Genomic DNA, 18378 nt, shown 5'->3' on the forward strand with positions numbered 1-18378 from the left:
CCTTGCCTAATTCACATCTTCTTAACTGCTGGTGCTCGACATAAGTTTCGGAATTAACGCTTGTGATTTTTGTGAGCGGCGGAAATCTACGAGATACGCATATGATAGTCGATATTCGTGATCGCATTCGAATGTGAGACTGTTTTTTATTCCGAGTTTGCTGTGACGTATTCGTAACTTTGAGCTAGCCTAACATAACAATAGTGTGTAAGTAGTCAGAACTAGGAGTAGGATGTGTTAGCGCTAATACTTTTGAGCTAGCCTAACATAACGATAATGTGTAAGTAGTCAGAGCTAGGAGTAGGATGTGTTAGGACGACATTCACCCGGGGTCTCCGAATAGTTTTCCGGTTTTTTTTTTGCGCTGCACTTACATCCCTGCTAAATATGAACAACTGTTTGGTTAGCAAAATGCTGACAAGTTCCCTCTTAATCAAAATGAATTTATTACTTGTTCATGAACATCATATTTGTTTGTAAATCAAAAAGATTGTAGTTCCGGTTAGCTTAACTTGGTGAATCCCAAGGGTTTGGAAGCTTTCAGAGGCTCGATCCTTTGAAACCCTATCCATGCCATGATTGCATGTGGATGAACACCAGTTTATATCAAGCCATTAGTCTCTGTTTGATGGTTGTTCAGAATATTACTATCAAACAGGGATGTAAATGTCTTACCGATTCCTAATTCCGGGATTGCCATTTACAACTTCCCTGTCCAATTTATGTGTAATATCACAGTAGGCTGTTAGCCTCACCAATCCATCACTATGCAAGATTTCTCTGTCTTCTGAGTTTATCATGTCATACAAATGCAAACATTGGGACTGTTGCATTGTTGGGAAGATTGGAATTTATACTTAATCAAGAATATTCATGTAAATCACAATATGACAGCACTAAAGTGTATCTCAGTTGCTGAGGGATGTAAAGGCAACCCATTAATCATCTTTGCAGTGCAGCCATGGCAACCAAAGTCGTCTCGTCGAATAAACCCATGGAATATCAAATCCACAGAAGACCCATTCAAGAAAACTGCACATCAATAAATTTTGAATATATCAAGAGACTGGTTCTCAGTGTGTCTCAGAACCAAGAACTGAAAGGGTTGTGGGATACGGACTCCCAAAACGGCTATACTTTTCCTTTAATTACCCTCAGCTCCTTGTGTTAGTGATGAGCGCTCTGATTTGTTCTAGGTAACAAATGTATTCCATCCTCTGTTTGAACGTAGAAACAAACAGTTTATTCTAAGTTCAAATGATTTGTATTTTAGATCCTCCTGCAAGCAGGAACTCGCGAAGAAGCCTCATTGGCTTATCAAAGCCGCAAGCTGACCGAAGTCAGTCTCTTAGATTCACATTTAACGTCAATGATTATGAATTGTCAATTGTCAACAACTCTGTAACTGGACAACATACATTAATCTTGGAGTGACTCGAACCGGGAACCTTATGATTGGAAAGCACCGGCGTTAACCGCTGAGCTAACACTCCACCCTTTGGGGCTGATATTTGGGGCTGATTTGGGGCTGATTATGACAATCCTACAGTTTACTATGATCTTTGCTAAGGACATAGTAAGGAGAGTAATCAGTGAATTTTTGAATAGTTATAAGTCCTCAGCAAATTTATCGAAATACATGGACAACCGAATTCTTGGAAGGATAAGGTTTAATTATTACATTCATTAAGCAAATGAATGAACTTGGGCATCAGTGCAGAGATGCCTACTGTTTGTGGTTTTGATTGTCTGGTTTATGTAAGTGCTATAATGCGAACTTTTGTCAGAAATCATAATAATTTGAATGTTCCCTACAATTTCGGTAATTGCAGCATATATGTTCAGATAACATCAGAATAAATTTAACATTCTGAATGGGAGTTTTTGTCAACTTTTGATTGTAAGCCAGTGCGGAATCCTAAGTCAACATTTGACAAGTAAATACATAAACATACATATACACATGTTTGTCTGCCTTTGCACATGCATACACAAATTTTTATTTTTTGAACACATTACCTAAACTGACAACCTTTTCCCATTTTTCTAACGCTTTGTCTCGACAACCCATGACTTCGCTTCAACAAGTAGTGTCAGGAATTGTTTTGTCACCAGTTGTGAGGCATCAACAAGTAGATACGTATGTATTTATGTGTATATATAAATATGTTTATTTTTGTTATTATTTTATTATTTTTTTTATATAGTTTTTATTTATCAACGTGAAGACTGCTAGGTTTCATCCAATTTAAAACCCATCAAAGTTGATCAATTGATCATGCAGTTTCAGAAGGATTATGATTTAAATTGCTCATATTAGCAGCTGAGAATAAGATTGTTTTTTTCTCCCCTACCTTTTAACAGATGAGGCCTTCATAAATATCTATAACCTGAACAACAATCAAAACCAGTTCATCCACCACCTGGGAGGAAGCGGAGAGCTTTGCTTGAACGTCAGAGTGGTGTCTTTCCCATCGGTCAATGTTACCTGGCAACAGAATGATGATACCATCTACCCCCCTTCCTTTCCATCCTTGTCCATTTCCGATGATGGCGATCCCTTCAACAGAACCTACTCTCTCTGTTTTGACGTATTTTATAGCAATACGACGGGTAACTACACCATCAATGCCAGGAACGAGTTTGTGCAGAAGGACATGATGTTTGAAGTCCTAGTCTTCGGTAAATGGTAGACTTACTATGATTATGTATTGATGTGGTTCAATATTCTTTAAACTTGGTGGTCCAACTTGTGAGATTTTTTGGTGTCCCTGTCATTGGAGGTGGGAAGGTGTGGTAATGGGGGGGGGAGGGGTAGGGAAGGGGGACACAAAGTTTGATATGCAGGGGAACATGAGACTCACTTTGATTTGAGTGGGTAAGTCACATCTAAACTTTCCAACAAAATAGATCCTCTATGTATTCTTCAACAAAACAGTATTAATTATTAATATTGATATGATAATGTTAATTCAAAAAGTAAAGAGGTAAAGGGGAGGGAGGAGTGTGTCTTCACCACCTTTGCCCTGTGGCACAGTGGAAACCATAAGACATTTTTCTTTGTAGTTATATAATACCGTTTGTTATGGAAATAACAAGGAAAGGAAGGTGTTTTCACCACTTCCTCAATACCAGGCCAACAGATCTACTTTCAAATAACCTGTCTCCCCCCTGACCGTCCCCCCCAAAAATGATGGGGTCTGTGCTGTTGTTACCTGACAGCTGCAATCAAAGCAATATTTTGATCTATGATATATTTCACAGTGCCCCCATCTATTAAACTGGATCTCTACGAAGAAGACTTTGAAGTTCCTTTTCCAGGGGGGTCACCGCTTTACTTTGACGGTGAACTTTACACCATAAACTGCGAGGCAGACGGCTATCCTGCTCCCATGGTGCATTGGGAGTACTCGGAATGCAAAGCGGTCAGCACCGACAACGAGAAGTGCACCCCCGAGGGGAGAGAGACGGAACGGTTCAGTAAGCAGACCGGCTTGGATTACATTTTCTCGAATGGAGAAGCGACACCGTGGCGCAACGAACTGGAATTAGAGGCGGGAATATCCGCAATCTTCAAGTGTGTGGCTACATCGACAGAATTTCCCCACCAACCCGCGGAAGCGTACTTCAGATTCTTAGTTTTGAGTAAGTAACGTTGAAGATCTCCAGGGTAACTTTAGACATTAGGGGAAAGGGAGAGGGAAAGTAGGAGGGGAGTGCAGAGGTGAAACAAATGGTAGATATAGCCTTCCTTAATTCAATTGTGTGAAGATGACAGGGTTTCTTTCACCTCTCTTACCTACAAATAGTATTTTTGGTTTTTCTCTGGTAGTAAATATAAATGCTTTTATTTACTTTCAAGCAGCTATCGTTTCCAGAATAGCATCGTCCTGGGGTCATAAACATTCCACGAGCTCCTGCTAAAGGCTATTCCTACTCATCACCTTTAACAAAGGGCTAGCATGATCACTTTGTTCTTTGTATGAGTTAAAGTAATAGATTAATCAGTGGGAAAGAATTTTGGAGAGTTTTTGTGATGCAAGCGTGTCGCCTTTTGGAGGCTAGGTCCAGGAAAGGAGGATTAGTAGGGGGTTGGGCATGGACATACAGTATGGAGTCATATTATTATCTCACCTTTATCAGAGACTGTTGTCTGTTAGTCTAAAACATATCCTGTTCTTTTTTTCAACTGTCTGGAAGCTCACCAGCATGACAAGGTTATATGGTTCTTAAATTTCCTCCACAGCCGCGAAGGAGGCGTTCTCCTTTGACATTCCAGACGGCATTTACGCCGACCAGCAGGTGAACATAGAATGCGTTGTCAACGGATTCTCCTTCAAGGACACCAAGATCGGTAGAAAGTCCAATGAAAGCAGCCCCATCATACCCCTGGACTCCAAGATGGACCAACGCATCACGGAGACGACGATATTACAGGACAACTCCCGAAAGCGCACGGTGAGGATAAGCAAGGTGAGGTTGGAAGACGCTGGGGAGTACTATTGCATGGCAACAACCGAAGTCCCACATCATGTAGACTTTATGGAGAAGAGAGCGACCCTAGTCGTTAAAGGTGAGGCTTTATTGCGGGGCGATTGTGAGTAATGAATCATTACAGGTTCCATCTTCACCTTCTTGGTTTCTTAAGTCTTCCATTACTTTTTTTTTGTATTTCAAATCATGAGTATTTATCCTTGTCAGTTTTCTCCATTTTTTCTTTTTTAATCAAAGCAATCCTTTTTGGCATCTGGTTACCAATTTCATTAAACCCAGAGAGTATCCACTCCAAAACCAGACCAGAACTACCTGGCAAATCACAAAGCACAGTTTTTTTGTTTTTTTTTGCCTTCCTAGAGTTTAAGCTACGAGAATATAAATTACATTTCTTTGATTTAAAAATTACTCTCTTGAACTTTCATGATGATCGCTTTGCCCAAACATTTTCTAAGGTTTTTGTTTCTCTTTTAATACTGATTTTTTTTTTAATATATATGCTTGTGTGTATATTTATGATCTATTTCTGTGTTATATAGGGAGTGACCCTCTAATGGACAATATTACAAAGGTTTTTTTTTTTTAAGTTCATTTCCTTTTGCTATATATTTACTGTTGTATGATATATACTCTGTACCATATGTGTACACTGTGATGAAAGAGAGGAATTTGATAGGAATAAATGTTGGTATATATTTAAAAAGAATTCTTTTTTATGCAGATCAAACCCACAATGCACCATTCATGGACTATCAGAAATATATTTATGTTATTTGCTTTATCAAGTTTCACTAGATTGCCTTTTTTTTTTTTTTCTTACTCATTTTTTGTTGTTTCATTCTTTCTCCTCGTCCCAGAAATAATACCTGCGGAGGTGCACTGCAGCAGCGAGAACATAACACACGACGTGAACGCAGGTGATTTGATCATCAACTGCACCGTGACGGGTGACCCACGCCCTAGCGCCAGCTGGCAATTTCCACATCTCTCCTCCCGTAACAAAGTCACCGAAGGCACCTACGTTAACTCCACCACGATATGGACCACCTGCACCGTACCGGTCAACTATCTCAGGAAGGGGTCCACCAGGGAACTGATCGTCACAGGAAGAAACTTGGGTAGAACAGGTACCACCATCATTAGGTTGACTGGAGTTGGTAAGTCTCTCCCTGCAGTAGGAACATGCATTCATGCAGTGTATGATCTTAAGAGCTACGTTCAGAGCATTAAAAGTGACACCAAAATAATGCTAGATATGCTAAAATGACCACAAAATAGTTACACAAAATTACAGAACAATTGTCACCAGTTTTATTTGACAGTTTTGGACTATATGTATTTAATTTGAATGTCTCTGCTTTTAGTTGCCTTATATGGATTAACATTTGTTAAACTTTTCAAACAGTGGTATTTGATGTATAAGGTGACCACATCATGTCTGTTATATATATATATATATATATATATATGTATATATATATATATATATATATATATATATATATATATATATATATATATATATATACATATATATATATATATATATATATATATATATATATATATATATATATATATATATATATATATATATATATATATATATCTAGAGTTGGTTGGCGTCTATCTTGGCGCAGAGTGCTCTATGTCCATTGGACAGAGCGGAATATATGTTGATACTAGTTGAGACTAGTGGAACAGTAGTAGTTGTAACTCAGAGTTTCATGCATTATAGCGATCGTCAGACAACTGGTAGCTTCAGGTTATGCTCCATGAATATATAGGATCCTCGTCGGGATTACCGGGGATTATACGGTTGTTGGTGTATTGTTCTGCCGGTGTATTCTCTTTTGCGTCCGTTCTGTTGGTGGGTTTGTAAGACTTTCTTCGGTGTTCGGCTGTTGTTGTATTCTTTTTTGCGTCCGTTCTGTTGTTGGGGTTTTTTGCCTTCCTTCGGTGCTCGCTCCTTAGTTGTGTGTGGTTCCCTTGACGGTGTTTGGTGGTTGGACTGGAGTTGTTTATGTAGAACTTGTTTTCGTGGCGACACTTCGATATGAGCTCTGGGCGTTTGTTCAGGAGGGTCCGTTTGTCTGCGTTGATCATGTAGTGAAGTGAAATTTTGTTGTGTGCACCCGTTGTGTCGTATTGCAGGGTAATATTATTGAGTCTTTATTTGTATCTGTGCATTTGTCATAGTATGGAGTATTTGAGTATAGGTTTTTCCCCGAGAAAGGATAGTTTTAATAAGATAGTGAAGAGTCCGTTAAGCCATTTATTATACAAAGCCATTGTATATTGTTCATTTGTATATTTTCATTTTCATATTGTGTAGAGTTTGTAATAAAAGTCAGCCATTGTTTCAACGCAAGAACACTCTTGCCTCCTCATTGATCACTTATGAGTTCGAAGCGAAGAACCCTAAATTCGGTAATTTCCCCCGCCATCCGCGGTTCGCTTCAATAATGATGAGTTTTTCAGTGAGACAGAGGTTGCACCGCTTCGACTCGTTGCTGTAGGCTTTGGCTCTGCTGGCGATCGACCAATTGATAGTGAATGGCTGGTTGTTCTGTTTCAGCTGCCAGATGTGCTTCGAGAGTTCCGTTGCGTTTTGGTGTTTTTCGTGGTTGAGCGACATCTTGTGGTTACCGTATCTGAGCTTGAAGGGGGGTTCTGTTAGGCCTATGTATGTCTTGTAGTTGTCGGTGGTTTTCACTTCGGCCTTGTATATGATGTTAGATGCCTGGCAGTTTCCATTTAGTGGGCATGTGTCCTTTTTTCGGCAGTTGCAGGCTTCCTTTTCTTTCGATGTGTGGGTGGCTGCTATACGTTTGTTGTGTCCTTTGATGATGCTGGTGATGTTGGGCATGCAACTGTAACTGACTTTCACGGTGTTTCTGTTGAATATCTTGTGCAGTTTCGATGTCTTCGGGAAGTGTTTGTTGATGAGTTTCAGGAATGTGCCTCCTATGTTCGTGGCTACGTTGCTGCTAAAAGGTGGGTTGAACCAGATGATGTTGCGCCTTCTGTTTCGGTTGTTCTTGGTTGGTTGGTGGGCGATGTATGAGAGACCCTCGGTGTAGTTACTTGACCTAAGTGCTTCCTCGTAGGCTGGTGCGGCTTTCTTAAAGATCTCGTCGTGGGAGATGGCGGAGATACGTCTGCTGATTGAGGCTGGTAGGGACCTGATGATGTTTGGTGGGTGGTTGGATTTCCTGTGGATGTACACTGGGTGGTCGATGGGCTTCCTGTAAGGGTAGTGTTTTCCGGTGTTGAGGTTGAATGTTACATCGAGGAAGTTGGTGATCTTCAGGTTGCAGTCGATGGTGATGTTGAGCCCCAGTTCTTTGAATAAGCTGATCAGGTGTTTTCTTATCCGGTCTGCTTTACTTCCGTTGGTGTTTTTGAAGGCTGCTAGACCGTCGTCCCTGTATAGCCCGATGTATTCCTTCCCATATTCTCTTGCTAGTGTGTTTAGGATGTAGAGTCCTACAAGCTCGCATACCTCGGCCCCATTGTAGCTGCCCATGGTGACATCAAAGAGGTCGTTGTGTCCTTTCGTAATTGACAAATAAGGAGTACTGTATTAGAAAATATATATTGGAATGTTGGCAGTGGAATGAAAAGTATTATATAAATATAGACATACAGCCATATTTCTGTTAAAATTGTATGATTTGATAGATCATTGCAATCCTCAGTCTGTTCCATTCTCACCAACAGCAAGCCCACGATTTGACTCTCCAAAGGAAGTCATTGAGGAATTAGAGGGGACCAACTTTTCCATGTCCTGTTCTGCGACTGGTACTCCTCAGCCGCTCATCGTCTGGAGCAAGAAGGCCAATGACCAAACAGATCAAATTGAGACCTTGAGAATGAACGTCGTAGATGGCGTCTTCACGTTCATAGAAGCTGCGGTAACAGACTCTGGAATTTACATCTGTAACGCATGTAACGATTACGGGAGTGCGGAAAGGATTTACAACGTTACTATCAGTGAGTATGAGATTCTGCCATATAAGAGCTTCAAGATTTTGTTTTCTGTCTGACAAAGGAGGTTAGAAAATATTACATGATACTAAGTCTGCGAGATTAACGTACGGGCTTGGAAATCAAGCACAGTATCGGGCCAAGTTATATATGGATGATTGTCAGGGACTCTGTAAAATTTAAATTCCAAACTTTCTGGATGGATGTCAATTTTCTGAATTCTTGACTGGCATTAGTCTAGTTCATAATTCTAACTTCTCTTGCTGAATTTTTACCACAATGTCAGTGAAATTATCAAAATATTAAACCTTTTATGTGGTTTTCTATGTAAAGCTCCTGTACAAGCACAATCAAAAACACCCTGGGAGTGGGGTTGGGCAGAGCGAGGGGGAATGGGGAGATTTCAGTTGTCCTTATCCAATTATATAACAGTTTGTTGGCAAGACAATCTGCGTATGACTTTTGCAAGCAACTGTGTCTGGTTCTGTGATACTAGAATCACCAAAATTTGTCAATTTTATCTAAGTTTAACTTTCGAAAAATATTTCATAAATTTGATTTAAATGTTCATATTTGCAGAGGCGTTCAGACCCAGGTCGACCCCCTGTGGCAATTATGCAATTGGGGCCCCCCTTTTGCACTTTTCATATTTTCTTACTTTAAGTTTTGATCCACAACCCGCCCGCAAAGACCCTTCTTATTAGGCATGCACATTTGTACCATTTGCCATGATAAGTTTTAACACTCCACACAGCTTTTCTCTCAAATCTCTTATCTCTTTCCTTCTGGTTGATTTAATATTTTAATATATGATTTAATATCAGGCGGAGTGTATAGCCTAGTGGTTAACGCCGGCGTCTCCCAGTCATGAGATCCCCGGTTCGATTCCCCGCCGACAGCAATGTGTGTCGTCTGGCAAGGGTGTTGTTCAATAACAACTTCCTGACATGGACGTTAAATGGATGTGTGCCGAGAGATTGGCTTCGGTCAGCTTGCGAGTCTACAAGCCTCCATGGCTTCTTTCGCGAGTTCCTGCTTGCGGGAAGATCACATATACATACATACATACAATATTATACTGGACCAACACAGAATGTGTTCATAGCCAGCTGTGCTGTATACAAACCACAAGCATGTAACTTTAATCCACACTTAATTAAGAGGAGAGATCAACAGAAATTTGTTGGATCTACTCTCAAGTTCATGCATTTATCGATCATATAATGATTACCACTCACATATATTTTATCTCAACCAGTGTTGCTATGATCATGAATATATCATTCACAATTCTTCCTTTTCAGAGCCCCTGGACAAGAAACCTGGCACATTCCCTTCCTTTTCCATAATTTTAATCGCTATTTCAGCTGGGATGTGTTTCTTTATTGTCTTGGCCTGCATTACACAGGTATGTATTTACAAACTTGATGGATTTGGTAGAGTGAAAACGGTTCAGGTATCGACCCATACATTAGATTTTAGTGAAATTAAATAACAATTTTGTCATAAAACATGAACCTTGATCTTTCTGGTACTGCTTGTTTCTAACCTCTGAACCTTTAAGAAAGGAAAAGTAAGAAATATTAATATTCACAGAACAGTCATAACAAAACCCAAATTGCTTGTTGCTTCCTTATAGTCGTGAGTATTTAGAGCGAGAATATCATATATATATATATATATAAAGATATTCCTTTTCCGATCATATTTTGAGATTAAATCTTCCTAGAGCAGCTAACATAGCAACTAGTGATCTTTGACTTTTCTTCATCTTTTCCACAAACAGAGAAAGAATTCCAAAGATCGCCATCTGCAGTACACTCTGAGCCAATTGAATGAGTTCAATCGGGGCGGCTTCTACCCTATGCACATGCAAGGCATGTTGGCCGAGGAGATATATGAAAGACTTCCGTATGACCCTCGCTGGGAGTTTACAAGGGAGAGACTCATACTAGGTAAATTTAATAACTGGTCGGCTATTTCTAAACCCCATATCAGTACTTTAAAGGCAGAGTTAAACCTTACAGCTTTAATAGAAATGTTCTAGATTGGTTGAAAGTTAGGAGAAGAGCAGGGATGAAGGGGGAAGGGTGGGAGAGAAAGACTGGAGATTTTATTTAATAAAAAAAAGCTGCTGAAACTTGTAATGTTGATTTGGTTTGATTTTGTAGACTAAAATCCTTTATCTATGTAGTCCTATAGCCAGAGCTGTACTCAAGGTTTATTGCAAATAATACAAATTTCATAACAATCAAATATCAAATGATGAAAAAAGAAAGAAGGCAAATAAAGAGAACAGTTTGATTATTTCTGATCTGTCTTTTTATGTGATTAACAAAACATACATCTTGAAAGAGTAAAAGCAACAATCCCATTCTAACCAAAACTTCTTCACCGGCCCTTTTCAATATTCTTTGTTTTTTCCATCAGATTTTTGTTGTTGTTGTTGTTGATTATTTAATCACACGTTTGAATATTAATTTGGTGAAAAGAATATGAAGAGGTTGTTGGCCTAGTTTGATTTAGCTTTTTCTCTTACCTTGAATCTTTATTTGGTAGGTTTTTTCTTCTTTAAGGTTTTTTATGCATTTTATAGATCGTGGTGAATTTTTCTGTCTTTTGTTCAGGACCTGTCATAGGACGGGGAGCATTTGGTATGGTTATCAAAGCTAAAGCTGTTGGCATTGAGAATCTAAACAGGTCAACAATAGTGGCTGTGAAAACCTTAAAAGGTAAGTTTATTTACTTGTATTTCTTTATTGCATGGCCAGTTAAATTTGAAGATGGAGATTTAATTTTTGTAACTGATAAAGTTTAGAAGCTACTTTCATAGTTTGGTATTTGACATCAAACATCGTTACGGTTGTCAGCAATTCTGTGGTGAGAAATCTATTAACATAGTGAACAACAGTTTATTCCTTTTCAAAAGTTTTTATCTTTGAGACCTTGAACTCAATTTTTGATCTATTGTTTGACCCTCACAAATGAAAGTATAGTATTTAAGTAGGGTTGAGTCTTACTGACTAATATTTGATATTCATTGCTCATTTCTCTCATCTGAAATTAGAATATGTTTTAATAATACCTGTAATCTTCATTGTGGGAATGTGTATTTTATGGTGTCCTTTCCAAAGTCGTTGGATTTCAAAACATGACCAAATGGTTTTATTAAGCAAAGCGAGGGAAGAATAGCTTCTGATAGTCACAAAAGTTTGGGGAAACTGACATGATGCTCAATTTTAGTTGCTATGGAAACATTGTTAATATAGACAGTTGTCACAAAGCTAGTATTAACCCAGTAAATTTCTGTCAAGAAAAGGAAATGCATACTGTGAAAACTGTCCTAGGTTTTCTTTGGCGAATGTTCAGTGAGCACATATCTCTGTTTCTTACAGACGAAGCAACAGACACAGAAAAGAAGGCACTGTGGGCAGAGTTGAAACTCTTGGCTCACGTTGGGCGCCACCTCAACGTTGTCAATTTCCTTGGTGCTTGTACCACAGGATGTAAGTATACCCAATTATAAAGTGTTTTTTTCTCCACCATGGTTTCATAATTTTTGCAGGGTGTAGAAAATTTCCATAGGACAAATATCAAATATATAACATTTCATCAAATATAATGGAAACACATAAAAAAATGACAAGAAGTTACCCATGATCATTTGTTCTGCAGACCATCGGAATTCACATTCAGGAGAAATACACGTTGAGGTCTCTGTTTGTCAGTAGAAAAACACGGCTCTAGCATTTTCTTGCCAGTAGAATTAAGAACATAAACATCATAATCAACACAGCAATGGATGTATCAAAGTGGGAACTTGACTTTTGCTAGTAGATTTTTTAAGCAATTGCATTATTTATTATATGTCTAAAATTTTGAAATTCTAGTCTGAGTATTTCATCTCAATCCGTTAGAATTTTTTAGGCCTGTGAAGTAAATGTACCCTTGCTTGACATTTGGTAAATAAAACTTATCTGCTGTTTTGGTCCACATATTTCCTCTTTTTAATTCTGCTATCTGAATATTGTTTCTTTTCGACTATCATTCATTTCGTAGCTCCCCTACTGCTGATCGTTGAGTTTTGCACTTACGGAAACCTTTCCGACTACCTCCGAAAAAGACGACGCATATTTTATGGATCGCGTGATAACACAGGCTCTGATTCCAGCCACATGTCAACTTCGACCTCTTTCCCAAACTTGAGCAACGAGTCCAATCTGCAACCCGTCCGTGAGAACCGACACGAAAGCCATCGCAGTAATAACCAAACGACATCGACGGGTGGAACCTGCGACAGCGCTATCGGAAACTCTCCCACGGATTCACCATTCTTCAGCAAATCCAAGGGCACCCCTCAACACAACATCATCATCACTTCTAACAGTTCCCATAATGTGAGGTTAAAATCTCGCAGCAGCGTAGACCTAACGAACACAGACTTGTTGCCCAAACGGAAAGGGGCGGAAAAGTCGAGCTCCAACGACAGCGGACAAGAACTGCCGACGCGGGAGAGCAAACGGACGGGACTAAACACGGCTTCGAGCATGGGATCGTTGAACAGAAACACCATCAGCCAAATCAGGAACACCATTTCGCCTTTGCATCATCCCCAATTACAATTTGAAGACTCTGTGCAAAGTGCCTTTGAGTTACCGCTGAGAGAGGAGGATCTCATCTGTTACGCTTTCCAAACCGCAAGAGGGATGGACTTTTTGTCTTCAAAACAGGTTTGTTGTTATTGCAATCTATGGCTAGAATCCACGTCAACCAGAAAAGCTGCAGCAGTTGCAAACTCCTCTTCCAGCTAGGCTGCAGCAACATCGAACAATAGAGATGTTCTGTGTAAAACTAGCAGATACCAATCGGGTGAAGTGTAGAGCAGGTTTCGTCCTACACAGTGAATGCCTCAGCTGCCCTCATCACCCAACTATTGAAATGGTGCCTCGGCCAGGTTCACAACGTTTGAAAAGTTGCATTTTTTTTTTCTTTTTTCTTTCAAAACAAAAGATGTCAGTTGGCAATTTGTATTAAATTAGGTGAATTCAGGTTTCCTATTGATATCAGTGATTTATGTAGTAAAGTGGAATTTCCAAAGTATGTTCTTGTTTTGGTCCCCCATGTCGCTTTAACTTAAACAGATCTCACCAAGGTTATCCAGGGTAGGCATGACTTGTTCCCTGTCAGTTGTTCACGCTGATATTAGTGGGCATCATACAATTTAGTGCCTGTATATTTTCTCTTAATGGGTTGAGGATCTTAGTATTTCTATAAATTTAACTTTCATTTGTATCTAAATGATTGTTTCCTACCTTGTATTAAATGTTTTCCCCGTAAATATTCTTGTTACTGGTCAAAATTGATAGTTACGCCATGTGATACGTCTAGATGCTCACGTGCGGTGCTTGTGAGTTAATTGCTCTTTGTTCTTGCGCTTGGCCACTCACCGATCACTGAAGCGAGACGTCCGATTTCCGTGCAGAATATTGTTAGCCAAGAAGTGACTGTTTATCAAGTGATTTTTCTTGTAGGAATAAGTGGGTAACTGTCCTTGAAGGTGTAAAACTATCTTTGTGAGGGTACATTTCTACTGGGTATCTGGATGCTGTTTATCCAGTATTGACAATATAGACCGACAGACCGTATACTTCCTGGTTGTGTGATTCTTTCCCGAGGCTTACTACCTCAAAATTGCGTTCTTCTTCAATGGTGTCAGAAGTGGGATATCGCTCGACGAAGATCAACAACTAAGCGGATGACGAGATAAAACTGACAGAACAGCTCCAGTCCAGAGGGTGGTACTCATTGCAAGGTGGTGTTCAGCTCACTGTGGTTATCAGCTCACGGTATCTTTAGGAATTTCATGTTTAATCTGAATGTTAATTACCAGATAGTCTGGTTAGAATCTTTTCATTAAGCTTTTTATTAACGTAAGCTTGTCAGTTCAGATTTTTTTTAAAGAATTTCAGATATTGCTACAATATGACTGACAACGATTCGGAGATGGCTTCAGCGAATCTGGATATGATGAGTAAATTTTTTAAGCGCGCTATGAGCTTCCAGGGCATTCCACCAGGCAGGCTTAATAAATTTAGGGGTAGTCCTAAGGGTAGTGGGGACTTGTCACTTTCCGAATGGCTCGACGAGTTTAACGAAGTGGTTTCGCCGTACAACTTACCAGAGAAAGAAAGGGTGCGAATTCTTGTCGAACACCTTAGCGGACCTGCCAAAGAAGAAGTGATGTGTATGCAGGAAAGCGAGAGGCATAAGTTCTCAGAAGTTGAGAAAACGTTAAGGCTGTGTTTCGGAGGTGCAGAAACGGTCCAGTCGTTAAGCAGTGCCTTTCATGGACGGAAGCAACACGAGGACGAGTCCTTGTCCGACTTCAGCAGGGCCCTCAAGCGGTTATATGGGAAACTCGAAGCAGCGGCACCCACTGAAGAGGTTGGGGGTGCATTAACTCAATTGAGGGACAGTGCCCTCAGGGACCAGTTCTGCCAGGGTGCAAGAGAGGCCTGGGTAAGGCGAGAGTTGAGGCGCATTAATTTGGCCACGAAAGATAAGAAGTTCGACGACATGAGGACGGAGGCGCTGCTACTTTTCCAAGATAGTGACCCAGTGGAGAGAAGGACCAGAATAAGGGAAGTCGTCGTGGAAGAGGCTGCTGTGGCACCACTGTCGCCAGTTTCAAAATTAACGGAGGAGGTCGCCCAGATGCGACAAGAGATCGCAACCTTGAAGAAAGTAGTTGATGAAGTCTCAGCATTACGATCCGCCGTTCAGGATTTGACAGAGAGGAGCAGGCCCAAGCCCAGGAAGCCACTCTCAGAAATTACCTGTTTCAGATGTAAACAGAGGGGCCACTTCAAGAGCCAATGCCCTAACTCATCATGGACACCAGCTCAACAGCAACAGCAGCAGGGAAACTTTTAGACTCTGCTGTTGGGGGCATAACAGCGGGGCCTATCACTATGCCCGCAATTGATGGTTTAGAGAGACCAGTGGAGATTAGGGATGTGTCAGAGGTACAAGGAAAACAGGATGCAGCAGCGGTACCAGTTGTTATAGATGAGTTGGTGTCACCTAGTCCAGCAGTTGTAGCAGGAGTGGCTGGGGTACAACTCGGGTGTGTTTTAGACGAGTTGGTGTCGCCTAGTCCAGCAGTTGTAGCAGAAGTGGCTGGGGTGCAACTCGGGTGTATACTTGATACTGGGGCTGAGGCTTCTGTTATTCCTTCACAGATCTTCCACGGTCTACTGAAACCAAGAATTGGACCCCTTGGGAAATTGGATACAGCTATTAAGATTATTGGCATAGCAGGTACGGAGGTCCCAGTTGAAGGGTATGTGCAAGCTACGGTAAAGATAGAAAGGCAGGAGACCACTGTTGGCTTTCTCATCATAAAGACCGGCCAACTTGAAGGTAGGAAGAAGGATTTCCCAGTTCTGTTAGGTTGCAATGCCCTTCGACATTTTGTGAAAGACGACTACACCGGATGTAGCAGAGAATTTTGCCTAGCGATGAGGAGTGTGAATATGGCGGATAAACAGAATGAAAGAATACAGGAAACCGTTAAAGGACAGGTGACGACTGGAAAAGTGACAACAATTCTCCCACCTAGGACTGCGCAGAAGGTAGCGTGCACTGTCAAGAGTGATTCAATACGCCCAGAAGCGAATATGGTTTATTTGGTTCAGGGGGCACAACTGGAGGTCCATTCTCAGGTTGAAGTTATGGAAGGTTGTATTTCTTGTTCCTCTTCAACTATCTTGGTCTTGAATCACGGAGATTGTGAAGTATTTCTGCCACCAGACACAGTACTCTCCACCGCTATTGGATTAGAAGGTAAGGAGGAAGTGCTCATCCAACATGCTGAGGATGGTATCCAGGTAAACATTCAAGAGGTGCTAATCTCCCAGGTAGAGGACGACATTCAGAAGATCAGTGACCTTCAGATTCATAATACCGATGAACAGTGTGCTCCAGAGCTGAAAGGGAGTACTGCAACAGAAAGACAAAGAGTTACTTCGAGTGATGGGGTAAGCATAGAATTACCAGAAGGCCTGAAACTCCAGAACCTTGAAGAGAGTGAGATGATTGCAGTAGCTCGGCTAGTTAACAAGCACACAACAGCTTTCTCCAATGACGCCCTTGATCTTGGATTTTGTGATGTTATCCCACACGAGATAAACGTGACCAGCAGCACACCTATCAGATTGCCTTATAGAAGGATACCACCTACACAGATGGCAGAAGTAAAGGAACTTTTACAGGGCATGCTAGACCAGAATATTATCCGTAAGTCCATCAGTCCTTATGCTAGCCCTGTGGTTCTTGTTCGTAAGAAGTCGGGAAGCCTGCGGTTATGCATTGATTACAGACAGCTGAATGCTATAACGGTCAAAGATTCATTTCCTCTCCCGAGGATTGACGAAACACTCGAAGCATTGGGCGGTGCGAAGTATTTCTCGTCACTTGATCTTTCCCATGGCTACTTCCAAATCGCAATGCACCATGAATCCATCCCACGCACTGCATTCAGAGTCCCTTGGGGATTATATGAGTTCAACCGAATGCCACAAGGACTGTGCAATAGTCCGAGTACCTTCCAGCGAATCATGGAGCTGATCTTTGGCGACTTGAACCTTAGCGAGGTAATATTGTACCTGGATGACATCTTAGTATTTTCCAGTACTTTTGGTGAGCATTTGGAAAGACTGGAGAAGGTTTTTGAAAGACTTCAAAAGTATGGCCTGAAGCTGAAGGGGGAGAAGTGTGATCTTTTTCAGAGAGAAGTCAAGCATCTGGGACATGTAGTTAATGCAGACGGCGTATCAGTGGATCCAGATAAGGTTGATCGCATTGTCAATTGGCCTGTACCAACAAACATCAGTGAGCTCAGCTCGTTTCTAGGCTTAGCCTCATACTATCGCAGATTTGTGCCAGATTTTGCGAAATTGGCCTCACCACTTCATGCAATAGCTGGCAATCGAGGAGCAAGAAAAGGAAAACACGGCAAACCTCAACCTCAGTTTGAATGGACACCAAGGGCAGACGAGTCATTTAAGCAACTTAAAGCTCTTTTGTCCACAGCACCTGTTTTGGCGTACCCAGATTTTGGTAGAGTTTTTGTACTGGAGGTAGACGCGTCATTGAGAGGTCTCGGGGCTTGTCTTCTTCAAGCAGATAGTGACGGTCAGCTGCACCCGGTGGTCTATGCAAGTAGGGGATTGCGAGGTGCAGAAAAGAATTACAGTGACTTTTCTAGTTTTAAGATAGAGTTACTAGCGCTGAAATGGGCTGTCGTCGACAAATTCCGTGGTTACCTGACTGGTGCTAAGTGTACAGTATACACTGATAATAATCCTTTGGCACATTTGCAGACCGCCAGGTTAGGTGCAACAGAGCAGAGGTGGGCAGCCCAACTAGCTCCGTTCAACCTTGAGATAAAGTATCGACCAGGTAGGCTAAACAAGTGTGCAGATGCTCTGAGTCGGTGTCCATCCAATCTTCCACCGCCAAGTGAGAGCTGTAGCATGTTCCCCGCAGAAATTGTCAAGGAGGTGACAGAGAACAAGAGAGCTGACAAGGTATATCCATGTGTGTTTCCTTCTTTCACATATGCCCAACTTTCTCAATTTCAGCAAGCTGATCCCGCTCTTCAAGTTGTGTGTGCAGCATGGAAATCAGGAGAAGTTCCAATTGATGACGACAAACTATCAATACCAGGAATCAAGGGTTGGATGAAGGAAATGTCCAAATTCACTGAACACAATGGAGTAATGTATAGACAAGGATTAGAATCAGATGATGGAAGTTGCAGACAACTATTGGTACCGCCGAATCTTCGACGTCAACTTCTGCAAATGACACATGATGACTGGGGTCATCAAG

The 18378-nt window shown here is 41.0% G+C and overlaps 1 protein-coding gene across 3 annotated transcripts in view; it reads left to right on the forward strand.

Moving 5' to 3' along the window:
- The window catches only part of LOC139959075 (vascular endothelial growth factor receptor 1-like), a 140647-nt gene that overhangs the window by 108772 nt on the left and 13497 nt on the right, over positions 1-18378 (forward strand). For all 3 annotated transcript variants that reach the window (XM_071956636.1, XM_071956637.1, XM_071956638.1), the window contains 10 exons: positions 2365-2682; positions 3265-3645; positions 4247-4573; positions 5352-5651; positions 8218-8490; positions 9789-9892; positions 10271-10439; positions 11112-11216; positions 11880-11990; positions 12544-13214. In XM_071956636.1, coding sequence (XP_071812737.1) covers positions 2365-2682; positions 3265-3645; positions 4247-4573; positions 5352-5651; positions 8218-8490; positions 9789-9892; positions 10271-10439; positions 11112-11216; positions 11880-11990; positions 12544-13214 — 2759 coding nt within the window. The remainder of the gene's footprint in view (positions 1-2364; positions 2683-3264; positions 3646-4246; positions 4574-5351; positions 5652-8217; positions 8491-9788; positions 9893-10270; positions 10440-11111; positions 11217-11879; positions 11991-12543; positions 13215-18378) is intronic.

This window comes from Apostichopus japonicus, chromosome 18 (assembly GCF_037975245.1).
Source record: "Apostichopus japonicus isolate 1M-3 chromosome 18, ASM3797524v1, whole genome shotgun sequence".
Classification (NCBI taxonomy): Eukaryota; Metazoa; Echinodermata; class Holothuroidea; order Aspidochirotida; family Stichopodidae; genus Apostichopus; species Apostichopus japonicus.